Source organism: Melanotaenia boesemani, chromosome 11 (genome assembly GCF_017639745.1).
Source record: "Melanotaenia boesemani isolate fMelBoe1 chromosome 11, fMelBoe1.pri, whole genome shotgun sequence".
NCBI lineage: Eukaryota > Metazoa > Chordata > Actinopteri > Atheriniformes > Melanotaeniidae > Melanotaenia > Melanotaenia boesemani.
Genome location: NC_055692.1, coordinates 7,323,954 through 7,351,148, shown reverse-complemented (window position 1 = coordinate 7,351,148; position 27,195 = coordinate 7,323,954). Strand labels below are relative to the sequence as shown.

General features: G+C 38.1%; 1 protein-coding gene across 1 annotated transcript; it reads right to left on the bottom strand.

Annotated features, from left to right (window-relative positions):
• Positions 1-22,286: 22,286 nt before the first annotated feature.
• LOC121649361 (lymphocyte antigen 6B-like) lies at positions 22,287-23,517 on the bottom strand. Its single transcript, XM_042000132.1, has 3 exons — positions 23,351-23,517; positions 22,687-22,794; positions 22,287-22,526 (listed from the first exon to the last, which is right to left on the bottom strand). The coding sequence occupies exons 1-3, from the start codon at positions 23,397-23,399 to the stop codon at positions 22,372-22,374; spliced, it is 312 nt and encodes a 103-aa protein (XP_041856066.1). The 5' UTR covers positions 23,400-23,517; the 3' UTR covers positions 22,287-22,371.
• Between the last annotated feature and the right edge of the window lie 3,678 nt (positions 23,518-27,195).

Genomic DNA, 27,195 nt, shown 5'->3' with positions numbered 1-27,195 from the left:
CTGCTGAGGGCCCAGCCCAGGCCCTGGTCTGCCTCTGGCCTCCGTGGAGGCGAGGTCACATTTGCATGATCTAACTCACCACTCTTCATCACTGATCACTCCTTGTTTCTCATGCTCTGCATGCTGACACAGGCACTGAGTTGTCTAGTGGGTTTTAATACTAAGCAATAATTATTACATTTTTTTTTTGTATTTTTCCTGTGAGTTAGTATCTGGTTGCTGTTATGTCTTTTTGATTTAGTTATTATTTAAAAACTCTTAATGACTGGCAGCCCTGTCTTTTTTTTGGTTTTTTTTCTGTGTGTGTGTTTCTGTTTTTGTAAAAGTTGTAGGAAATTTTCTGGTGTGTTCATGTACAGGTGTAACAGTTTGTTGTCTGGTGATGGTGTGGATTGTAGGGTTGTTTCCTTCTGTCTGTGATCTTTTTGTCTCCTTTCTTCTTTCCCTTTTGCTCTCTTTGCTATTTTCCATCTTTTTCTGTCCCCTCCGGTCAGCTCCAGCAAGATTACATAGATTCCGTGATTCAAAGTAAATAAATAAATTAATCACATTATCAAGAGGAGCCTTACCCATAGGCCTCCCCTTGGCAGAGCAAATTTGTTCAGCACGATACAGCAACCAGATTATCATTTTGCTTGCTATGATGCTGGACAGGACAAGTTAAAAAAAAAAGAAAAAAAAAAAAAAGATACAGACTCCAAAAGAAGGTTCCACCTGGTAGAATGCTGCGCTCCGCCACTCATTCTGGTATGAAAGTAAAAGTAAATAAACAACAACAAAAAACACTTATATCACTACTTTCACTGTCTTGAATAATCAATAAATCTGTCAGTGCCAATGTAACTAAAGAAACGCAACTATATATATATATATATATGTAAATTGAACTTTCCAGTGCCAGGTCTTGGTTCAATGTAAGCCACAGGCCGAACAGCTTACTGAAGTAAGTTGGGCTGTGGAGGTGGATGGACCCTCTTCCTCGGTGTCACTTCCAACTATGATCTGTTAAAGAAAGGTGCAAGGTGTATTATAGTACCACACCATGATTAACTGATAGTTATATTTAAGTTGTAAAACCTCTATAGTCTAATCTTTTAAGCTGGAATGTTTAAACTTGATCATGTTTTAATACTGTCCTTCCCCACACTGGAATTTTATTTCTTGCATTTTATCTATTTTATTTTAGCATTTTCTTTCTGCTATTATTTAATTAATTTTATTTCTTTTCATCTTTGCTTTTTATTGCACCTGTATTGCTTTCTGCACCCTGCTGTAATGTTTTATGTAAAGCACTTTGAATAGTCTTGTACATGAAATGTGCATTACAAATAAATTTACCTTGCCTATAGGCCTCTCTGAACCCTCCTCCTCTATGGCAGCTGACAAGGTGTCTTCATCTTCCTGTAATGCAAATTAAATGAACGCATGTTCTACTCCGACCCATTATTGAAAATCTGTGGCGTATGAAGAGTACTTACAACTGCATGGAGGTCTGTTATGGCAGAGGGCTCCAGACTGATTACACCATCTGTAAGTGGTAGAAAATGAAGATTTAACCAGTTAGTTATAACTTCACCTAGAAAAGGGCCCAGCCTAATTAGAATCTAGTTTAAACACATCACATTTCGCCAAATATACAGCGGAGTTACCTTAAAATAGATTACATCTGAACAACAACTTATAATAAAAAAGAAACTGCCACCAGTCACAAAGAACTGTCCTGCTACAAGATCAGCCACATTGTGTTTAAGATGGATGGGTAAGGAGGGCCGAAACGGCCAGAATCAAAAATAAATAAATAAATGAGGAAAAAAATAGATAAATAAATGAGGAAATAAATAAACAAATAAATGGGGAAATAAATAAATAAGGAAATAAATAATTAAATGGGGAAATAAATAAATAAGGAAATAAATAATTAAATGTAATTTTTTATATTTTTATTAGTTTATCCATTTATTCATCTATTTTATTTTGCCAACTTTATTTTTATTCACATATTTTTATTTATTTCCACAGCAAATTATTATTTTTACACTTTTATTTCACATTTGTTTTTTATTTCCACATTTATTTTTTATCCCTATGTCCATTTTATTTAATTCTTCACCCAGTTATTTTATTCCCTCCTTTATTTATTTATGCATTTATTTTAAGCTTCCTACATTTCCACTTTTCCCAATGAATTAATGAGTGAGATACAAATGTTTAATAAGCGGAATACTTACTACTTGAGATAAAAATGTTTTTTTGCTGCCGCTACTATATTGCTTTTTTTCTCCTAAATATATGGTCATGTTCTGCATATGCATTCATTAATATTTCTAACTCCACTGGTGAAAAATGGGACGAGCAACTCTTGTCACATGTTGCCATGGTGAATCATGTTATCCGTGTTCCATTGATGAGGGCTTTTTATTTGCCCATGCACGTGCTGTTCTCAGGGGGAAGTTAATTCAGAGTTGATTGAACTAATAGTTATCACCTATTCTGAAACCGAAAACTGAGTTTGACAGCTCAGAGTTGGTCAACCCAGAGTTGTGGTTTTAACTCAGTTTGTTGAACCCGCTTTCTGAAACGGGGCTCAGGTTAACTAGGAGTATTAGAGTTGGAAGAAGTCTTATGTTACCAGTTCTGCTTGGATTCCAATCCCCTCCTAGTCACCCTTCCAGAAAATGTGCTAAAACCAAGAATAATTGTTTTCTTAAAAAATATGAGACAAACCAAATAAACAGACATCAGAAAGAAACTTAAAATACACACCTTGCTTACGCATGTAGACGTGTGACCACATCCTCTGCCAACTAAACCTGTGAGAAAAGTATGGTATTCAGTTTCTCAAAAATATTCAGTCACAAACATTTTCATTTAAATGAAACTATATATACCACCCACTTCTGTAGAGTAGCATGTGCCAGAGGATGAAGCACAATTTTCAGCATTTGTACAGGATTCAGGTGTGCCTATTTGAATTGTCCTGTACATGAAATGTGCTATACAAATAAACTGCATTGCCTTGCCTATTGTGCATGAGTAGCATTGTAGTCCAGTTGCTGCACAGAAACACAGAATGTTGTCAAGCATGGTAAGATTCTTGATAAATGCAAACAATACACACACACATAAAAACATCAACAATTAGATTTTTTTATAACTGTGACATAAAGAACTGGTGTTTCCTGGTGGAAAAACTCCTCCACAAAGTTTGCTGTAACATCTAAAACTCAGAGAATTTACCAGCAATAAATTATATATTAAAGGCAAAAAGAAGATAAACTATTTAACTACAAGTTGTATTGGTTTAATTTAATATCTTTTCACTTGAATTTTCTAACAGTCACACCAATCCTCAGCTACTCCACACAGGCATGGGCAGTTTATGTAAACTAGGCTACAACTGGCTTTCAAATAAATGTGATGAAGTGGGTTGAACACCGTGAGATGGAAAATGGAACATTAACATTTTTTTTTTTTTTTTGCCATAACTTGTAGCTTTACAAAAAGAAAATGGGTGAGGGGTGCAAGGTGCGATTGATGTTCACAGTTTAAAAAAGGGCACTACATACTGTGAACATTGTGGTTGGGAAAAAAAAAAAACTCTTCCAGTCCCTCAAAAGTCTCACGCTGTTTCTGACAAGTTCATGATAGACCACACAGTGGTTTAACTGACAAGTCAAAACACGCATTTAGCAAAAAACACAAACCTGTATTCTTGCTCTAGTTTCTCTATGTATCTTTAAAGCAGGTCATGTGTATTTGTATGGCACATTTCATGCACAAGGCAACTTTACCTTTACAAGTGCTTTACCTAAAATATTAACAGGATGACAGCAAGTTGCATGAAAATGAAAAACATTAAAAAGGAGGATTAAAGAAATAAAAAGAAATTAAATAACAGAACAAGCAAAAATATCATCACCCTCACTTTCAACATACATGTGTGAGACAATTATATATATATATATATATATATATATATATATATATATATATATAATTAAGAAAATCTATTTAAAAGCAGGGGCAAACATTGTGTGGCAATATTTGTATTACTCACACACATCATTTCAATTGTAATTTAAACCACATATATTTTATATTCCTCTTGTATTGCATTTGATACAGTGGACCACAATATATTGCTTAAACGACTGGAGAACTGGGTGGGCCTCTGTGGTGCTGCGCTACACTGGTTTAAATCCTATTTAGAGAATAGAAAGTACTTTGTGTAATGTGTAATGACTGGATGTGTCTGAACTTTCTTCAGACGATTAAGTGTCACCACAGAGCTTCAGTCTATACACCTAAAAACCACCAACCTGACACGGTTGGAGGCCGTAGCACAAGGAACCGGACCCAAATGCAGAAACACTCAGTGAGACAAGGTGGGAGATGCAAACAATGTTTATTACAATGAATGTGAGTGGATTGGTCCAGGTCCAGTAGCTTTTCCTGTGAGGGGACAGAGGATTAGTGTGGGTCTGAGAAAGTGCTTGGTGATATCTGTTACGGCTGCGGCTTACTGAATTCCAAAGGAAGACTAGTGATGGAGGAGTAAGCCAGGAGTTGGTTTCTGGTGGTGGTGAAAAGAGTTCGGTTGCAGGCAGGGCGAGCAGGCAGGCAGTCAGCTTGGCATGAGGGACAGTCCTTATCCTGGGTGCTGTGGTTATCCGAGCGATCAAGGTCTGAGGCTGAGGAATAAAGATAACAAGGTGAGTTCTACTGAGAACAAGACACAAGATAAGACTTGGAAAGAGGCCTTGTTACCACGCAGTAAAGTGTGACAATCTGGCGATGGCTGGAGCTCCTGCTTGCCCCTAAATAGCAGGGAGTAGAGCCAGATAACGAGCCTGCTGATGAGCTGCAGGTGGCAGCAATTGTGGCTCCAGACTCCGCCCTCAGTCCCCATGGTAACCTGCTCACCCTGACCTGCAAACTCAGACACACCAAAACATGACACAACCAGGCCAGAAATCTGGGTGTATTGATGGACTCAGACCTTAACTTTGAAAATTCAGCCTACTATCACCTTAAGAACATGTCAAGGGTAAAAGATCTGGGGTCTCATTTATAAAACTGTGCGTAGGATTCTTACTAAAAGTGTACTTACGCCCAAAACCGGAAGTTGGCGTACGCCATAAAATATTCTGAATTATAAAACCGTGCGTACGCACAGGTGCAAGCAATTTCCCCTTTATAAATCACACTCGTCCTTGAAGTTTGCGCAGGTGAATTTGGCTCATGTTCCGCCCACTACACACCCACTTTCCACCATAAATGGTCAATGCAAAGTACCTCAGCGTGTATTAAAATGAGCCAGCTGATCCATGTTGTGATCCATGAACAATGGCAACCGCAGGGAAGCGAACCAAAAAACGCAACTTCACAGAGGCAGAAATCGATGCATTAGTGAGTGAGGTGGAGGGTCGAAAATATATTTTGTTTGGTAGCCACAGTAGTGGCGTGACAAATAAGAGTAAGTGTCGTGAGTGGCAAATTGATTATATGTTGATAGGAGATTTATTTTTCTTAGCTTTCTATTTATTTGGAAGGTCCTTAGGCTGTGTGGTTATAGCTCACCTGTGCAGCATATAACACTGCTGTTATGAATCCTTCTTATACTTTAAAGTATATCTATTCTCTATCTATGAATATTTGATATTTAGGGAAATTAGAAGTGGAAGAGTGTAGCAGGACGCATAGACAGCGGAGACGGGTTATGAACTCTTGCCGGGTTGAAGTCATGCACGCTGACCAGTGAGCCGAAATCACATCTGCGGTCATACAGCCAGAGCGCAAAATTAATTGGAGACATGGTGACAGGACCCCACGCTGCCACAAGAGGACTCTGGATGCAGTGTGTTGTTAATTCCCCACCTCTCCATCTGTGTCGCCAATTCCCCCAGCCTCCAAAACCAGCGTACGCATGGGTCAGAGCTGCCGTGAAAGACCGCACATTTTCACGTCAAGTTTGTTTTTTATAAATCACAACCTTTGCGTGAAAAGAGGCGTACGCCAGTTTCAGGCCCCATTTTGTGCGTACGCAACGGTTATAAATGAGACCCCTGATGTTTCAGCAGGACCTGGAAAAACTAGTCCAGCTTTCATCTTTAGTCGGCTTGATTATTGTAACGGTGTTTTTACAGGTTCTACCTAAAAATCAATTAGACACCTGCAGCTGATTCAGAACTCTGCTGCTCGAGTCCTCACTAAGACCAAGAAAGTGGATCACATCAGTCCAGCTCTGAGGTCTTCATGCTGGCTGCCAGTCCGTCAGAGAAGAGACTTTAAAGCTCTGCTGCTGGTCTATAAATGGTTTAGGACCAATCAGTGACCTCTTGACCCAGTATAACCCTGCTAGAACCCTCAGGTCATCTAGATCCAATTTCCTATCAGTTCCCAGAGTCAGAACCAGATATGTCTGGAACAAACTCCCGGAAAGCCTCAGATCAGCTGAAACACTCTATATAAATTTGCCTTGCCTTGTAGTTTCTCTATATATCTTTTCAGAATGACACAGGTTTGCTAGAGATAAAAACTTCTTAAATTCAAAAACACACAACAGACAGACCATTATGTTCAAGATGCTATCTTGTGCCCACTCGAGTGTGAATTTAAAACAAAGCTTTGAATACTGAGCAGCTGCTGTGAAATGCTTGAATTTGTAAACTTGATCATATTTTATTACTGTTTTTATCCTGTGTCCTTTCTTTTTCCATTTCTTTAATGTTAAATTATGCTTTTTGAATTCTGTAAAGCACTCTGAATCACCCTGTTGTTGAATTGTGCTATACAAATAAACTTGCCCAGCCATGCCTACATACCACAGATTCCCGACTCCAAGTGTTGAGCTCCGTTGGCTTGGGAGGTTTCTTACAGTCATCCAACTCACCAAGCAGCTTCTGTGTTATATAGTGTGTGCAGAATTATTAGGCACATGAGTATTTTGATCACATCATCCTCTTTATGCATGTTGTTCTACTCCAACCGGTACAGGCTTGAAAGCCTACTACCAATTAAGCATATCAGGTGATGTGCATCTCTGTAATGAGAAGGGGTGTGGTCTAATGACATCAACACCCTATATCAGGTGTGCATACAACTTCCATTCCTTTGGCAAAATGGGTCAGAAGAGAGATTTGACGGACTCTGAAAAGTCAAAAATAGTGAGATGTCTTGCAGAGGGATGCAGCACTCTTAAAATTGCCAAGCTTTTGAGGCGTGATCATCGAACAATCAAGCATTTCATTCAAAATAGTCAACAGGGTCGCAAGAAGCATGTTGAAAAAACAAGGCGCAAAATAACTGCCCATGAACTGAGGAAAATCAAGTGGGAAGCTGCCAAGATGCCATTGGCCACCAGTTTTGCCATATTTCAGAGCTGCAACATCACTGTAGTGCCAAGAAGCACAAGGTGTGCAATACTCAGGGACATGGCCAAGGTAAGGAAGGCTGAAAAACAACCACCACTGAACAAGACACACAAGATAAAACGTCAAGACTGGGCCAAGGAATATCATAAGACTGATTTTTCTAGGGTTTTATGGACTGATGAAATGAGAGTGAGTCTTGATGGGCCAGATGGATGGGCCCGTGGCTGGATCAGTACAGGGCAGAGAGCTCCACTCCGACTCAGACGCCAGCAAGGTGGAGGTGGGATACTGGTATGGGCTGGTATCATCAAAGATGAGCTTGTGGGACCTTTTCGGGTTGAGGATGGAGTCAAGCTCAACTCCCAGTCCTACTGCCAGTTTCTGGAAGACACCTTCTTCAAGCAGTGGTACAGGAAGAAGTCAGCATCGTTCAAGAAAAACATGATTTTCATGCAGGACAATGCTCCATCACACGTATCCAAATACTCCACTGTGTGGCTGGCCAGAAAAGGTCTAAAAGAAGGAAAAATAATGACATGGCCTCCTTGTTTACCTGATCTTTACCCCATAGAGAACCTGTGGTCCCTCATCAAATGTGAGATCTACAGGGAGGGAAAACAGTACACCTCTCTGAGCAGTGTCTGGGAGGCTGTGGTTGCTGCTGTACGCAATGTTGATCGTGAACAGATCGAGACACTGACAGAATCTATGGATGGCAGGCTTTTGAGTGTCCTCGCAAAGAAAGGTGGTTATATTGGTCACTTATTTGTTTTTGTTTTGTTTTTTAATGCCAGAAATGCATATTTGTAAATTTTGAGTTGTTATATTGGTTTCCCTGGTGAAAATAAATAAGTGAAATGGGTATATATTTGGTTTTTGTTAAGTTGCCTAATAATTATGCACAGTAATAGTCACCTGCACACACAGATATCCTCCTAAGATACTAAAACTAAAAAATGCCACATTCCAGCTTCCAAAAATATTCAGCTTTGATATTTATGAGTCTTTTGTGTTCATTGCGAACATAGTTGTTGTTCTATAATAAAATTAATCCTCAAAAATACAACTTGCCTAATAATTCTGCACACCCTGTAAGGGTTTTCCATTAATAATTTTGTCATAATACTACATTTTCACTTTTGACAAAAACAACCAAAATAGAGAAACAAACAAACATTTTACAAAACACAACAAAACTGAAAACAAAAAAAACAACAAAAAATTAAAACAATTAGAAAACAAAGCACAATTAAAACAAATAAAAAGCAGAATATTGCGACTTTAGAAAATGCATGTTACAGCCCATGGCCTCTGGATATGTTAGATGATGCTGATGGTCAGCAGCATCAAGCCAGATGTTTATCACTCTTAGTATTTTATACCTACATTCAGTTAAGAGACAGAAATAGTTGGTCCTGGCTCATCAATCCCTATTTAATGAGCAGGCTGAGGACGATTTAGATCAGCTGTGTGGTTTCAGCAGTTTGCCTTGGGTTTGCCTGTTTACTCTGTAGACCTTTGGATTTTTTTTGTGCAGTTTGAGATGTTGTAGAACTTTGTGCATTGTGTGGGTTTAGTTTTGTTTGATCTTTTGAGAACCCGTGTCTTTTCTTTATTGTTGTACGTTGCACTTTTGTGTTTGGCTAGAGTCTTTGGGTTTCTTGAGACCTCATTTTTTTGTTGTTAAACTTTATATTCTTCCTTATTGTCACCAACAATTAACCTGTAAAATGCTTTTATTAACAATTTATTTGTGGGTTTAATGTTCACAGCCCCTTTTTCTCTAGCGAGCTGGAGGTTTGTAACAATGCAACCAAACTCATTCATGATAAATGGTCTGTATTTATATCGCGCTTTTACCTAAAGCACTTTACAATACACATCACATTCACCCATTTGGAAGCTGCCATGCAAGGTGCTCAACCACAATCCATCAGGAGCAATTTGGGGACTTCGACATGAGCTCAACAGGCCGAGGATCAAACTGACAACCCTCAGGCTACAAGACGACCACGACCAAGACGATCATTTAAAACGGCACATCACAGATCCTTCTCTGTTTTGTTCTTCTCTCAAAATACTTTTTCTCTTGAAATTTTTCTTGTAATTTCTTGCTTCTAAGGGCCATAGTATTTCCAAATTTTCACACAGACAGCCCTATCATCAAATACATTTCCACATATCAAGTTTTACTAAACATCTCTTTAGCTGTGTCAGGTTCATATTCACATTGTTTAAGCTGACACACCTGATTGAAAGGAAATAATCCTCAGTTTTTACTATCAATAAATCAAAATGGTTTCTGTCAACACATAACTCTTACCAGCACAGAGAGCTCTGTATTCTGTGAAACTGCACTGATCACATCTCTTCCTGACATTTCCTTGTACCTTATAGCTGCTTACAACACGACCCAATAGTTCTAATATATACTGTACTATCTTATGTGTAAACCATAGTTTGAACAATATTTATTAATCCTCTCATGGTTCATGTATTTGTCCTTATCACCTTTCCTTTCTTCATAATTAGATTAATTTCAAATGCGTTGTTTGATATATGCTACATAAACTCTAGACGTAATGAATACAGGAGACATTGTTAATGTTGAGTTTAATTATTTCTTCAGTTGTACAAACAGAAAAATAAAAAGAGAGAAAAAGAAACAAACATTTTCCCGCAGTCTCACAGAAAGAGAATGAAGATGGCTGAAGACATCAGCAGCAGGATGACACTTGGTCCAGTTGGAAAGGCACCGTTGCACAGATCTCCTTCACAACAAGTCATAGGGCCCACACATGTTACGCTGGTTTGGCAGCCCTTTGTTACCACTGTTGTAGAAAAATTAACAAGAGTCTGTAATGAGTAAAAGTAAATCAGGTTTAATTACAGGAGAAGTATTGAATAAAAGAATTACTTGCAAGTAAGAGAGTGGTCGTCTCGACTCGGATTCGGAAGAGACTCTGATGATTCATCAGAGAGAAACTTGTTTTATTCAGCTGGTCCCCAGCTGAAGGTCAAAAAGCAAAATAATAAATGAGGAATAGATGACTGAGTGGCACCACTTTCTTCCAGTTTTCAGACAAAGCCCACATACCACAACAAGCTGATATCCCAAACAACTGTTGCTATCTAGCAGGTCGAAAACCAGTTTCAACTCTGCCATATCAGAGCTCTGGGAAGAAAGTGGTCAGTCTGACCTCACACATGCATACACAATGAAAACTGTAACTTCAGTATTCTGTAGAATGAGAACACACAATATAAAAATGTAAAAGTGAATGGATTAACAATATTAAATTAATAAAGAAAACTGAATATACATGTGATTATTATATGAGTATATATGAGTGATTACCATATGCAGCAAAATTTCTTTCACAATTCCCCTCTTTTGATTAAAGGAAAACCTCTTTTACTATTAATCACACAAAACACAAAGAAATTTACCATAACACACAACAGAATGCCACTGTTATAATCCCATCAAGGGTCAAAATGCACCCAGATTAAATAAAAAAAACTCATAATCAACACAAGTGGGAAATGAAGGAAGGATAAGAGCTGCTGATCCTACATGAGCATAGACACCCTTAGGTTGTAGTAAAAGCAAAAGTTTAGAAAATATACACTGACACATCATCACTGTTAAAACCAGTAAACCAATATCATCATAAGTACAAGACATCATCTTTATGAGGTCCCGTAAATAATGTAAAACAGCTGAAATGTAGTTAGAAGCATCAGGAATCCAAATACAACACTCAGCACCTATTACCTGACAGACTCCACCCAGGTCAGCCAGGAGGAATCCAGAGCCATCTCATTCTCCAGGGATGACACACGGAGCCTTAAGCTCAGGGGTCAGGGACTCAAAACCTCACTCAGGTGTAGCAAATGGGATCAGGGAATTTGTGAATTTCAGAGCGGTTTGCTCAGCCAGCACACATGTGTTTTGCTCATCATGATGGTCAATCAGGTGACGTTTCACCCGCTCCTGTGGCTGTCAGCCTCCATGTGAACCAGAAAAGAAATGAAGCAGATGAGTATTGCTCCACAACATCTGCATTCAAGCGCCCGTAGTCATCTGAAGGCCATGGTTGTTGCTAGTCACCACTCAGGGAAAAGGGGACAGGACAACCCATGTTGATTCATCCTGGTGGATCAGATGAGTCGAGATCTCCCCCAGAGATGGAGATGGAGGGGGGTGGTGAAGATTGAAGATTTCCCGCTGGTGCTGGGGCACGGTTGCAGTGGCTGGCCAGGAAGACCTCCCACAGAGGCACCATGTAAGAACCTCTGAGCCATTCAATGCTGCCTCTGGGGTCCTCACCTACAATCCAGCCACCCTGCATCAGTGTGTGTGAAACCTGTCCTCAGCTGGTTTTGGGAGAGCTGCTGTCACCTGTAAAGCCTCAGAAAGCACAAGGAAAAGGTTTTGGAATAAACCATCACTGAATCCTCACCAATGATGATTCCAGGTAGAGCTAGAGAGAACCTGAAATGGACTGAGGTTCAACCTTGTCGGGTTACACATCCTCATGCAGGTCAGGAGGAGGTAGAGAGCCGTCCGCATGCAAAGCAGAGAATGTGAAGGGAGGGGCAGAGGAGAGAGGGAGCGAGGAGGAGAAGTAGGGAGACGTCGAGTGAGAGACGGCGGAGTGAGGCAAACAGAAGTAACGGTGCCTGCCAAGGCCAGCAACCTGAGACACGTCCAAAACTAGCTTGCCGTCTGCGTTGCCAGAGCAACCAGCTTTATGAGAGAAAGATGTGGACAAACAAATTTTCTAAAAAACGTCAACATTCACTCAAACCACAGGATGGTGTCATACATGCACATACCAACATAAACATATCGCATATTTATTACATCGGCTTGTTACTGTATTCTAAAGAAAAAAAAAAAGTTATTATAAAATAACCAAATTGTACGACTGAATCCTGAAGGCCACTGCTCTGGTATCACCCCTGTGAAAGCAGCCATCATCAGCAGTATGATAAGATGAATTAAACAGCACATGGTGATAAAATCCTTCCTGTAAAAGTTTATCCCAGAATATCATAAGTGTCAATATCATTTTTGATTTTCAAAATGCACATACACATTTTGCAAAAAAAAAAAAAGTAAGTATTAATGTCTCCTCCTGCAGGCAGATCTATGTCACCAGACCTGCTTATCGGGAAAATAAAAGTGTTTCTGGTTAATGGCATAAGAGTTAGCAGCATTATGAAACACAGCAACCATCCCTGTGTGGAAGCAGAGTATCGTCCTGGAGAAAATCCTGCTGGAAATAAAAGGTCAAGTCTGTTCGTTCAGGTCAGTCAGAACTTTGTCAGTTAAGTCACTCGTTCTGCACAGAAAAGCCAAATCAGAGCAGGTAGATTTTCCCTGCATGTAGGAGGATCCTTGAAGGCCATTATGGCATCGTTTTGGAAAGACATGAAGTCTGCTGGAGTTGTCTTAATCAATTTATTAAACTCCAAGATGATATGGACATTAAACCAATTTGAATTTCTGTTAATTATGTGTCCATCATCAGCCAAATTTTGCTCAAGCAGCTGACAGATTTCGGATCTTTAGTTTGCTTGATTAAAACATGAATCAGGCCTTCAGTGTCGATTCTTAAAAGTAAAATAGCATGTATTTTTCTTTATTTATATATGTTTGAGACCTTGATCTCAAAGAGCCATGTTATCCATTTTAATTTACCAATGAGCCATGACAGATCAATACCAAAGAAAATCATTCCAGTATATTTGGATGTGGCTGCAAATAACCCCTAAATGCAGCATGTTATGTTTCACACATGAGACCACGGGTCAAAGTTATTATGCAGCCTTTTTAAGAGCAAAATGGAAGGTGTTTCAGGTTTATTATAAATTATAGATACCAAGACATTCAAAACCTTAACTTAAACCAAATGTGAGCAAAAATAAAATAATCAGGACCCAGAGACACACAAGCAGTTTTTGTGCAAATCACGCACACACTTAAAGTTCTCAGGAAATCAGGGGACTTGCAGTTTGCATCACCACACAGAACCAAGCAGGGAAACTGCCGTTCGGTATTTACATAAATGCACATAAGGATCAGTATGTTGGCATTTCCACCTCTGGCAGGAAGGTTTTACTCACTCTCACTGCTTCAGCTGTAGGAATGAGAGAGATACCATCTTATCAGATCCTGGGTCAACGGTTAGACGGGTAATCTGGAGAAAATATAAATTGATGTGTCAGTGAGTCACCATTAGGATGCATCTGAAGGGATCAAATAAAGAAAATATTATTTTCATCTCGTTTTACTCATTTCTCTTTCTTTTAAAAAAAATGAGCCGATCAGTGTTTGATAACTGAGGAAAGGTTGTTGCCACCAGCTCGCTAAACATGTTCTCTGTTTTCAAAACAAGACAGGGTTAGTAGCTCATCATGTCATGTCATGTGATGTTGTCATGTCGTCAGTAGCAAGCAGGTACTTCATTGCAGTGAGCGTGTGTGTGTTTGTTCATGTAAATGTGTGTGTACATGTATGTGTCTCTTGTTCCAGCTGTGAACTAGTCTTATGTGAAGACCTACTCTGGAAGTAAAGCTGTCTTTCGTTTACTTTTAGAGTCTTCTCTTCACAAAAGACAAGATCTGTTAAACTTCAGTGTATTATTTTTATTATAGTTTTATTATTGTGTATGGACTTTGGCAGGAATAGACCTCCCCCAGTCTGCATTGAGGGTACAGTGATGGAAATGGTCACATCCTACAAATATCTGGGATTTGAACTGGATCACATGCTGGAATGGTCCACTAATACAGTTGCTGTCTACAAAAAAGGTCTGAGTTATCTGTACTTCTTGCGGAGACTCAGGTCTTTTAATGTCTGCAGCACAATGCTCCGCATGTTTTACCAGTTTATTGTGAGCACCATCTTCTTTGCTGTATTGTGCTGGGGCAAGGACATCAAAGCAAAGGATGCACACAGACTGAACAAACTTATCAGAGTTTGTCATCGGGATGAAGCTCTCCATGCAGGAGGATGTGGTGAGGAACAGGATGCTGGCAAAGCTGCAGCCAGTCATGGATAATAGTTTGCATTCCCTCCACATGCCACTGGAGAGTTCGAGGAGCAGTTTAAGCAGCAGACTCCTCCATCCTCTCTGTTTAAAGAAATGGCACAGTGCCCACTGCTGTCAGGCTTTACAACACATCCATTTTTGCATCCCAATTAAACTTTAATATGAATTGTTATTCTTTTGTTACTATTACAAATTTTGTCAAATTATTTGTCAAGGGTTATTGAATTAGCAGCACATGCTTTTGTACATATTTAATAATCTGTGCTGTAACAACTGTGATTTGGACTGCAAACCGACCCGAAATCCAGCATTTCAGGGCCTTTTTCAAACTTATAGGATTATCTGAAGTTGTCTTGAATATTATGACTAAAAGTGACAGATTTTGGGACATAATTCCATTAAACATCAAAACAAAGTAAACTCAATAGCATATACAGAGTTTTGCAACTGTTCTCTGAAATTATGCCTTTTAAGGCTTTTGTCAGTTTCACAGGAAACAGATGTCATTGGAAAGGTCTTCATCTGGAGAATAATATATGTCGGGATGAACACTGACCTTTTAAACTTGACCTCATTGCATATTTCCAGGCTTATGATTTAACAACAAAAGAAGCTAAAGACATGGGGCCAACTTTAATTGAGAGCTCTTCACCTGAGCTGTCATGTAATAACTCATGTGTTGTACCAACCGACTTGGGATGATGTCATATATGGATAAAAAATATATTTTTTTACCTGCTCAACAATTCGATTATTAAAATCTGAATCCACAGTTTCATTCATCATCCCCTTAAACCCCCAGGTGTGAATTCAATTGCAACTTTGAAATCAGTGCAAAATGCTCTGTTAAAAACTACAATTCCCTAGAGCAGCGCCATCCAGCTGCAAACAAATCAATACCATTATTGTATGAAAAATAAAATAAATAAATAAAATAACTTATTATGACCGTCAGTTTTCATCTTAAGATGCAAGCAAACCTTTCGCAAAAATTATGTAATCATGCAGAGTACTTGATTTTTAGTATTAGGACTTTTAGCTATTACTGCAATTAGTGAACTTTTAAAGAGGGAGGAGTCTTCGTCACCGGCAGTCCGAACCAGCTGCAATATGAACCCTCCCACCAGGTACCTAATGTTAGTCCTTAATAGAAAGCTTTGTGTTTGTACATATGTATTGAATTAAGTATGAGTAAGACTAATTTGCTTTCTACCAGTATTCCACTAAATGTTAGGACAATGTGTAAAATAAAAATAAAAACAAAAGTTTATGAGTTCATTTATTCAAACATCATGATTAATGACAATATAATGAAACTGCAAGAGGACAATACCAGTTTGGTACAGACTAGAACTCTGCCAATTACTAGCTTTTTTTAATGCACCAACAATATATATACATATATATATATATATATATATATATATATATATATATATATATATATATATGAGAAAATAGAAAGAGAGTAAAGAGAAATAGAATTATTACTTTCTTGAAAAAGGAGAATATTTCAGTTGCATTGTTGCAAGAGACACATTTAACTGAAAAAGAGCATAAAAAGCTTAAAAAAGACTGGGTAGGACGGATTTATTTTTTTTCGTTTAATAGTAAAAGAAGAGGTGTTGCAGTACTTATACGTAAAAAGTTACCTTTGATTATTGAACATATAGAAACAGATGATAATGGTTGTTTTGTTATGCTTCATGGAGTTATGTTTGGTGAAAAAGTCACTATTCTTAATGTGTATGCTGCCCCGGATCTTGATCCGTCATTCTTTACCACCTTGACTGATATTTTATTTAAATATAGATGCCCCTTTATGATATTAGGTGGTGACTGGAACTGTGTCATGAGCAATACTCTGGACAAAAAACCTACCATTTCTGGGGTTAAACAAACACCAAGACAGCGAGCTTTATATAAAATGATAGATGAAGTAGATTTAGTAGATGCTTGGAGATGTATGCACTTTGGAGACAAGGATTTTACTTTTTTTTCAAATCCTCATAAAACATACTCAAGAATCGACTTTTTTTTGGTCTCAAAAACAATGTTTGAATTTGTCAAAAGTAGTACTATTGGTAGCATACATTTATCTGATCACGCATCTATAAAAATGGAAATAGAATTTACAGGTTTAAATAAAGATAAGAAATCATGGCAGTGCAATAGATCAATATTATCTGATCCAAACTTTCTTAATTTTGCAAAAGATAACCTTCAATTATTTTTAGAAATTAATGACAATAATGAAACTGATGCATCAAATTTATGGGAAACTACAAAAGCATATTTACGGGGTTTAATGATTTCATATTGTGCTGCAAGAAAAAAGCAAATAACTAAAGAGCAAAAAAGACTTGAGGTGAAATTAAAAGAAGCTGAGGCTGAACATAATAATCTTACAACTAAAAGTTGGGACAAGGTTGTAGTTGCAAAATCAGCATTAAACTCATTACAAATGCAAAAATCAGAGACAGATTTGTTTTTGCAGAAGTATAAAAGATATGATGATCGTAGATCTGCAAAGTATCTGGCAAGTATAATTAACAATAAAAAACATTGTTCTGCAATAATAAAAGTTAAGGATAAAAATGATAAAGTGGTTTATACATCCTGTGAAATCGCAAATGTATTTAGAAATTATTTTGGTGATTTGTACAAACCTGAACATAAAAACAGTGAAGAGGACATGGACTCATTTTTCCAAAAACTTAAACTACCTAAATTAAATTTACAAGATAATAATTTTCTTGATGCTGAGATTACAGTTGAAGATGTAAAAAAATCAATCATCTCTTTAAAAAATGGAAAAGCCTGTGGTCCAGACGGTTTCCCAGGGGAGGTATATAAAACATTTATAGATATTTTGGCACCTCTTTTAACAAAAATGTGTCAACATTCTTATGATATGAAAAAACTATCAAAAACTATGCAGCAATCCATTATTACTGTAATACTAAAAGAACATAAAAACCCTGAAAATCCTTCATCATATAGACCAATATCAATTCAAAATACAGATTCAAAAATATTAGCAAATATTTTAGCACTGCGTCTGAATACTATAATGGATAAATTAGTGGCTACTGATCAAACAGGCTTTATACAAACACGTCAATCCTGCTCCAACGTAAGACGACTGCTTGGAATACTTCAGTATATAACATCTAGGAGGGAAAAGGCAGTCGTCATTACGTTGGATGTGGAAAAAGCCTTTGACCGTGTAGAATGGAAATATCTTTTTAGAACACTTAAAGAATTCTCATTTAATGAAACATTCATTAATTGGATCAAACTATTCTATACATTACCACAAGCTGCAGTACTCATAAATGGTACAACATCTGAGACATTTTTGCTTGAGAGAGGCACTAAACAGGGATGTCCTTTGTCCCCTCTACTGTTCGCCTTAATAATCGAACCTCTTGCAGAGGCTATAAGATTAAATGATCAGGTTAAAGGCATTCAAACAAATCACAGCACACACAAGATATCATTATATGCAGATGATGTATTTTTATTTTTGAAAAACCCAACTAAATCAATTCCGCCCTTAATTAGCATAATTGAAGAGTTCTGTAAATTCTCTGGATACTAAATTAACTATGAAAAATCGTTGGTTCTGCCACTTGGAGAAAAAACAAATAGTTTAATTAATTACCATCTATTTAAAGTAAAAAGTAATTTTAAATATCTTGGTCTATTTTTCTGCTCTGATCTCTCAAAATTAATTAAAAATAATCTTTTACCTATTATATCAAAAGTAAAAATTGATCTCTCAAGATGGACTAATCTCTCATTATCTTTGCTTGATCGTATAGCAATTATTAAAATGAATGTCCTCCAACGCCTATTGTATCCCTTACAAATGCTACCCACATATATACCCTCAAAAATCTTCAAAACTATACACAGTGCTATAGGTGCATTTGTTTGGAACAATGGGCGTCCAAGAATGGAATTACAAAAACTTCAGTTACCTATAAAAAAGGGCAGACTTGCAATCCCTAATCTAAAATTCTATCACTGGGCCTCTCAACTAAAATTTGTGTTAGAATGGGTCAAAAAAGGTCAGTTTTGCTTCCCAGATTTAGAAAGTATAGATATGGATAACAGTCACCTAGAGCACCTCCCGTTTATATGTTTTACAAATATAAAAACTCAATTTAGTAATAATTATATAATTAAAAATATATGCAAAACTCTTACTGCTGTACGCCAACATTTCTGTCTCAACCAATATTCATTTTTAGCACCTATTGCGAATAATCCTGATTTTCATCAAACATGCATTGATGCTGGATTTAAGGAATGGCAAACAGTTGGTAAAAAAAAAATAGCAGATTTATATTTAGATGACAGACTAAAGTCCTTTCAACAATTACAAAATGAATTTAATCTCCCACAGACTCAGTTTTTCCGATATCTACAAATAAGAAGTTATTTAAACTCCATTCCATATTACCAAACGGGTAAGAAAATAAATGCTCTAGATGATCTGTTACTAAGGACAATCACAGTAAAAAGAAAAACAATCACTCATATATATGACCATTTTATAGTAAATAGCAATATTTGCATAAATATTAAACAAAGCTGGGAAAAAGACTTTGGGTCTCAACTGGATGACCAGATATGGAGTAAAGTATTGATAAATGCAAGACATATTACAAGATCTAATAAATCCTATGAAACACAATATAAAATTATTAATAAACTGCATGTGACTCCTGTAATTCGGAGTAATACATGTACCAAAATATGTCAAAAATGTCAAAAAGAAACAGGAACTTACTTTCACCTACTTCATTCTGGTCTTCAGTCCTTATGGAAATTGAGAAATCTACTGGTGTTAAACTGCCAATGGACCCAAAGTACTGTATTCTTGGTATTAACAGACTACCGATCAAAGAAACAAAGTTACTGTCTATAATGTTGTATGCCGCTCGCTTATCTATACTTCATGTCTGGATAAAAGACCACCCTCCTACATTATCTTTGTGGCATGAAAAACTGATGGCACTATTACCATATGAAAGACTGTACAGTGTACTGGATGCATCTATGGACAATTTTGTAAAAGACTGGTCACCCCTGAGTGTGTGTTTTGGTTCTGAATGGAAGACAATAACGTGCATAAACATGAATAGACAATAAGAGACAAAAATATCCCCCTGTATGTAACATACTTTTGAGGATTTTTGTGACAAGAAAGGTGTATTGTGTACTGAGTAAAAAAAAATTTAACTAAAAAAAAAAAAAAAAATATTACTTAAATTCTTTTCCTTAATAATTAAACATAAATCCTAAATTATGAATTAATATAACATAGGAAAAACTAAGCAGTGGTTTGCCCAAGATATATATTAATAATAACTATTGTTATTAAAATCATGAACAACAGTAATTATATTATAACAAATAATAACAATATAACTATCTAACATTAACAATTATAATAACATTAATAATAATAACAATATAAATTATATAAATATTATAAATCATACATAACACAAAAAAGTTTAAAAAATAAACACAAACACCTTTTGTCACCCCTCAATATGTATTCATATACTTTATAATTTTATTTACTTATTTACGTATTTTTATTTTCTTGTATGTACGAGGGAAGTGGGATGGGTGGGGACATACTATTGTATTTTCTCTTTATTATTTATTTATATGTTTTCTTTTTTGTCTTGTTATAATGTAATCAAAAATACTTGAAAATAAAGAGTTTAAAAAAAAAAGGAGTGAAGGTAGACAGGAGCCGTTTGGGTTTTTGTTTTGTGAGCCAGAAGCAGAGCTTTGAATTTGATGCATGCTGTAGTTTTTATAAATTTCTGTTTAAATATTGGCTTCCTATTATTGGTTATCACTCTTTTATTCCATAAACTGGAAGCATGGGGAGAAAGGCTATTTTAATGGTACCTAAATGACTCAAAATCTAATGCTCTAATACTTCATTTTTCATATTATTTTACCAAATGTAAAAAAAAAGGAAAAAGTATAATAAAATTAGCCTTTCTTATATTGATATCTGATATGAATAGTATGTAGCTACCACTGATTTAAATGTCTCCTAGTGGCAGGGACCACTCATCACAGTGGTCCGGACCACTGATGTAGTACCCCCTGGTGGCAAGGACCACTCATTACAGTGCAAATGCATGCATGCATGCATTACCATGGTCTGGACCATGGTAATGGTCTGGTCTATTTTCGCAACAACCCCTACTGCTTGCCAGACTGGGAGTGTTACTGATCTTGTTGGCTGTGGAAGTTACTCTGTGTGGGTTTTTCGTGAAAAACTTTGATTAATTGGTAGTGTTTGAGTTTGACATCCCTCTTTTCCCTCTTTGAGGTGAAGTAACTTTTGTTTATTTTAGAGGGTTTTTGGGACATTTTCTGTTCGTTTGTTTGAGTAGTTGTTAACCGTTTTATTGGGACACTTTCTGTTTATTTGGTTAGAGTATTTACTACCTGTTTTTGGGACACTTTTCTTTGTTAATCCATTAGAATGATCTGTTATTATTTTGTGGTTCCAGTCGACACCGGATTGGTTGTGTTTGTACTCAAGCCCATTTGTGTGTTTTAAATAAATTGTACCTTTTGTTTGAGATCCGGTCTTCGACTCACTTTATGTTCCGTCCTTACTACCCCTAGTACAATGAGGACAGCTGCATTTTAATTGTTTGTATATAAAAGTCCAAATCTGCACTGTCTCTCTTATAGCACTTTTACCTAAAGCACCTTACAATACACACAACATTCACCCATTCGGAAGCTGCCATGCAAGGTGCTCAACCACAATCCATCAGGAGCAATTTGGGGACCTCGTCATGACGACCTCGGATCGAACTGACAACCCTCAGGCTACAAGACGACCACGACCAAGACGATCATTTAAAACGGCACATCACAGATCCTTCTCTGTTTTGTTCTTCTCTCAAAATAATTTTTCTCTTGAAATTTTTCTTGTGATTCTTTGCTTCTAAGGGCCATAGTATTTCCAAATTTTCACACAGACAGCCCTATCATCAAATATATTTCCACATATCAAGGGTTACTAAACATCTCTTTAGCTGTGTCAGGTTCATATTCACATTGTTTAAGCTGACACACCTGATTGAAAGGAACAAATCCTCATTTTTACTATCATTCATTCATTCTCTGTACCGCGTATTCCATGACGGGTCGCGGGTAAGCTCGAGCCTATCCCAGCATTAACAGGTGAGAGGCAGGGTACACCCTGGACAGGTCACCAGTCCATCGCAGGGCCAACACACTGGGAACAAACAACCATTCACACACACACTCACTCCTAGGGAGAATTTAGAGTCATCAATTAACCTAAGATGCATGTCTTTGGATGGTGGGAGGAAGCCGGAGTACCTGGAGGGAACCCACACATACACGGGGGAGAACATGCAAACTCCACACAGAAAGGCCACTGCCCTCAAGGTCCGAACCTCCCCCCAGCCGAGATTCGAACCAACAACCTTCTTGTTGTGAGGCTTTTTACTTTTTACTATCAATAAATCAAAATGTCTTCTGTCAACTCTTACCAGCAGAGAGAGCACTGTATTCTGTGAAACTACACTGATGACATCTCTTCCTGACATTTCCTTGTACCTTATAGGTGAGTACAACATGACCCAGTTGTTCTAATATATACTGTACTATCTTATGTATAAACCATAGTTTGAACAATATTTATTAATCCTCTCGTGGTTCATGTATTTGTCCTGGTTTATCACCTTTCTTTCTAATTAAATTAATTTCAAATGTGTTGTTTGATATATGCTACATAAACTCTAGTTGTAATGAATACAGGAGACATTGTTAATGCTGAGTTTAATTATTTCTTCAGTTGTACAAACAGAAAAATAAAAAGAGAGACAAAGAAACATTTTTCCGCAGTCTCACAGAAAGAGTGTGAAGATGGCTGAAGACATCAGCAGCAGGATGACACTTGGTCCAGTTGGAAAGGCACCGTTGCACAGATCTCCTTCACAACAAGTCATAGGGCCCACACATGGTAGGCCGGTTTGGCAGCCCTTTGTTACCACATCAAGCCCTGCAAGCCAGTACAGAAAACCCCTCAGAAACAACTTCAAAATGACTGTAATATACAGTCCTGAGGTATTAGTATAGAATTTTAGATTTTTAAAATGATTCTCTGCAGTATTTTACTTACTTTAATTACTTGAGCTTGAGAAAAAAAGGAAACAACTTACCATCTACTTTGAGAGTGAAACATTGATCGAAAATGACAGAACACGATTTGGTGTCTGTGCAGGTTCTAGATGCAGCTGCTGTGCATGTGTAGCATCTCAATCCATCAGCTAAACAATGACACACAACACAAGTTCTCAACACAAAGCGCAAACAGAACATGACTAATTTTATCTCCTTTTATTTTATTCTAAATTGTGCATTGCATATTATTGTACTTGTAAAAAAAAGACATGCACATAATATTAAAACTTTTATCTTTTAAATAAAAAAAATGCACAAAAAATATACAAAAGGTGAGTTCTCCTAAATTTAAACTGCTTTATTTTAAGATAATATGGTTATTTATTTTCTTAGTTTATGTTTTGCCACTTGAGATCAACCAGGAAATGACTACTTATTCTAAAGTAGAAATAATCTGAGGTATAAACCCATGAACTTACTTCACACCCTGTAGTTCTTCTATTTAGTTTTTGCAGGATTATACAAACACTAGTAAATCATTGTTTTCAAGCCAGCAATGGTGCAGAACAAAAATAGCAGGTTACTAAAGTTTGTAACACCATCTCTCTTTGACACCCCTTCCTCTCTAAAATGTTTAATCATCACTTATTTACTTTCTTGAAAGTGACAATAGAAATATCTCAACAAGAAACATGTTCTTACCCACAGATAGAGCCACAAACAGGATCAGAACTGCGTAAAGCTTCATCATCAAACTTAAACTTGAACTTGAACCGACTTGAGGGAGTAAAAGTTTGAGCAAAGTCTGAGCACAGCTCAACTTTCCATTTGCTTTTAAACTTGAAGATTTGCATTTCCTCACAAAGCATCCTCCTGAGTGAGCTAAATTACTTGCTCTGAAGTAAACTCATTACTCATGATACAGTATTTATCCTCATGTTAGCCTTTTATTAGTTTGTTTCTGGATCTTCTTCAGCCCTTTATGTTTAATTAAGGTATCTTAATTCATACATCCATCTATCTAAAATCCCTGTTAGTTTTCCATTATGGTCCTTACACCTTGCTTCACATTTCAGATGTGGAAACAAACAGAAGAATGAGCTCTCATAAGGGTTGAAAAGCTATGGAACAAGTTTGTGTTTTGTGTTTTAGACTTTAAACTGGAACTGATGAGGCCTGCCGAACATGTAGGGGCATCTGGTTGGTAGATCTGAGGAATCTGGAGGAAGCATATATGCTTATAAGAAGTCAGAAATATATTCAGGACTTAGCCAATAAATTCCATAGCAAAATCAGTTCTAAAATGAACAGGGAACCAGTGGAGGGATGTAAAAACTGGGAAGATGTTCTCACGCTTACATCTCCATGTATGTAACATTCTGGACCAGCTGCAGCTGTGAACGAGGGGTTTGGCCAACACAGACATGTATAGCAATAATACTTCAGCTGGGATTTAATAAACGCATAAAAAAATCTTTCAAAGTTTCTAAGGATATATCAAGATTGATTCAATTATAGAGAGGACTATAAAAAACAGATCCCTTGTTGTTGTGTTTCCGGGTAACATCAGAATAACACTCTTCAACGTCCAATGAGGGTTTCTTTTTAATGAACACTTTCACCGTCCTTATCAGTCCACCATCTTACACACTTCTTCTCCGTTCTAGTTCTCTCGACACCACCTAGTGGTACGGAGTAGCACATATTACTAGACACAACATCTCCTCTCTCTTTAAGAATAACCTTCCTTAAAAGAATTAGCAGAACAGTAGAATAAGTAATTAGCCCGTAAACTAAACAGTTCTGAAACACATATTTTAAACAACTTAGCAACTGAAATACATTATACTTATCTCCTTAAGCAGTACGAAATAATGCAACTGAAGACTTAGGCAAAATATGTAAGTTTACCGGCATATACTAAATTAAGTCTTATGTACTTATAACACACATAACTTAAGTAACCCAAGGTATAGTACAATCTTGATTCCAAAATACCGTATACACCGTTAATACATTTATGGCATCACATAGTCCTTGTGCCAACCAGGCTTATATCTGGTACGCGGCAGTTTCTTGGGAGCAGATGTAGCATCCCTAGTGTGTGAAAACCTGGAAGTACCAGAGTTTTGTTCAGTCATTGTAGGGAAGTGGGCAAGGTGTGAAGCATTCCAAATCCTGCCATCACTGAGCAAGAAGGAGTGTTTGCCTTTGGTCTTCCTTACGATTTCAGGAGGTGTGAACCTGGGATGGCCTTTAGCCACATGATGTGGTTTTCTTATCCTCACCCTCTCTCCTGACCGGAAAAGCGGCTTTCTTGCGGAACGTTTGGTGTCAGTGTAGGCTTTCATGTTTTGCTGACGTTCACGAACTCTGCGGCATGCAAAGTCATGTAGAGCAGAATCAGCTGGAGGCAAGGAAAGAATGTTCAGTTTAGTGCGCATTTTCCAACCATACAAGAGTTCATGCGGAGAAGTAGATGTTGTTGCATGTGGTGTTGCACGGTAGGCGTGAAGCCAATCCATAACTGTCTCTTGCCATGGCATGGAGTGTTGTATTGCAGTTTGGATGCATGATCCGAGTGCACGATGAAACCTTTCAATGGCTCCGTTAGCAGCCGGGTAGTACACTGATGTTCTGTTGTGAGAGATATTTCTCTGCTGGAGGAAAGAAGCAAACGCATCGGAGGTAAACTGTGTACCATTATCTGTGACAATGTTTTCAGGGTTTCCATGACGACTGAAAACAGAAGACAGAAACTTAATGACATCACCGGATGTGGCAGTAGGTGAAAAAGCAACTTCCGGCCATTTAGAGTTGTAATCAGTAAGGGTGACGGCAAATCTGCAAGCAGGGTCAGCAGTTTCAAAAGGTCCAACAATGTCTAGACCAAGTTTTTTCCATGGTCCATCAGGCAGTGGAATAGGCTGAAGTGGAGCAGGATGTGTGTGAGCAGTCTTGTCATTTAACTGGCAAGTGACACATGCAGCAATGAAAGAGTGTACGTCAGAGTCCATTTTCGGCCACCAGTAGAGATCTCTTAAGCGCTGTTTTGTGCGGACAATCCCCTGGTGACTCTCATGAGCAAGCGTGATGAGTGCAGCTCTTACTGAAAGTGGTGCAATAAGTCTGGAACCCCTGAGAATGTAGTTATCCACTGTAGAGAGCTCATCTCTAATTTTGTGGTAAGGGGCAAGAATGTCAGAAACAGATTTAGTGGATGGCGGCCAGCCATTTCCAATCTGGGCACGAAGAGCAGACAGTTCAGGGCAAGAAGAACATGCCGAGTCAAAGTCAGTCACAGAAAGTGCAGATAAAGTAGCAGAAATGTGTGCTACCATTTCAGGTTCTGGGTCCAGAGTAGAGTCAGTAGACACAGGTAAGGGAAGACGTGAGAGACAGTCAGCTGTGTAGTTCTGGGAACCTGGGCGGTAGATGACGTCATAGTCGAAACACAGCAATCGCGCTGACCAGCGAGCGATACGCATTCCAGCTCGACCGATTCCCTTTGTACTCAGGAGCGTTGTTAGCGCCTGATGATCTGTGCGGAGAGTGAAGCGGCGTCCCCACAAATATGTACGCCATTTCTCTGTAGCCCATACACAAGCAAGGGCTTCTTTCTCGACAGTTGAGTACTTACGTTCAGTCATAGTGAGCGTGCGGGAGGCAAAAGCTACTGGCTTTTCTGTACCGTCCTGTTGTATTTGAGCCATGACAGCTCCAAGGCCGTAGTCACTGGCGTCTGTGGAAATGACAACAGGCAGGGAAGAGTCAAAAAGTGAAAGTGCTGTACTATTCACAAGGAGTTGCTTAACTTCCTCAAAACTAGACTGTGCTGCAGGAGTCCATGTAAAACTGTCCTTGTCGTTGGCACATGCGCGCATAGGGGCCACAACCGTGGCAAAGTTGGGCAGGAACTTAGAGTACCAAGAAACAAGGCCCAGGAAAGATCTTAGGGCAGCAGCGTCTGAGGGTGAAGGAGCTTTAAGAACAGCGTCAATATGGTCCTGATCCGGAAGGATACCATCAGCTGTAATGACATGTCCTAGAAAACGCAGTGATGTTTTCCTGAAGTGACATTTTCCCTCATTGAGCACTAATCCAGCTTCTCTGAGCCTGTGGAGGACAGCACTGAGGTTTTGATTATGTTCTGAAGTAGTTTTCCCGAACACGATGAGGTCATCCAGGTAACTTTGGACACCTGGGAGATCTTTGAGGATTTCTGCCATCATTTTCTGGAAGGCAGAAGGGGCAGAAGCTAGACCATATGGGACTCTACAGAATCGAAATAGGCCCTCGTGTGTGATAAAAGCTGTAAGGTCTCTGCTCTCCTCATGTAGGGGCAGCTGGTAGTATGCATTGGCCAAGTCAATTGAGGAGAACATTTTTGCACCTTGTAGGTTTGTGAAGATTTCCTCCATATGAGGCAAGGGGTAGCAATCGGTGATGATGGCTTTGTTTGGTTCTCGCATATCTGCACACATTCGTATGCCACCATTTTTACGTCCTGTCACCACAATGGGTGAAACCCAGGGTGAAGCATCAAT

What these genes read in the sequence shown, in the direction of transcription:
- LOC121649361 (XM_042000132.1), bottom strand. Translation starts at nt 23,399, where the DNA reads ATGATGAAGCTTTACGCAGTTCTGATCCTGTTTGTGGCTCTATCTGTG. An exon ending in GTTTGTGGCTCTATCTGTGG is followed by an intron (nt 22,795 to 23,350) that starts GTAAGAACATGT and finishes GTCATTGTTTAG; the next exon opens with CTGATGGATTGAGATGCTAC. An exon ending in TTTCACTCTCAAAGTAGATG is followed by an intron (nt 22,527 to 22,686) that starts GTAAGTTGTTTC and finishes ACTGGCTTGCAG; the next exon opens with GGCTTGATGTGGTAACAAAG.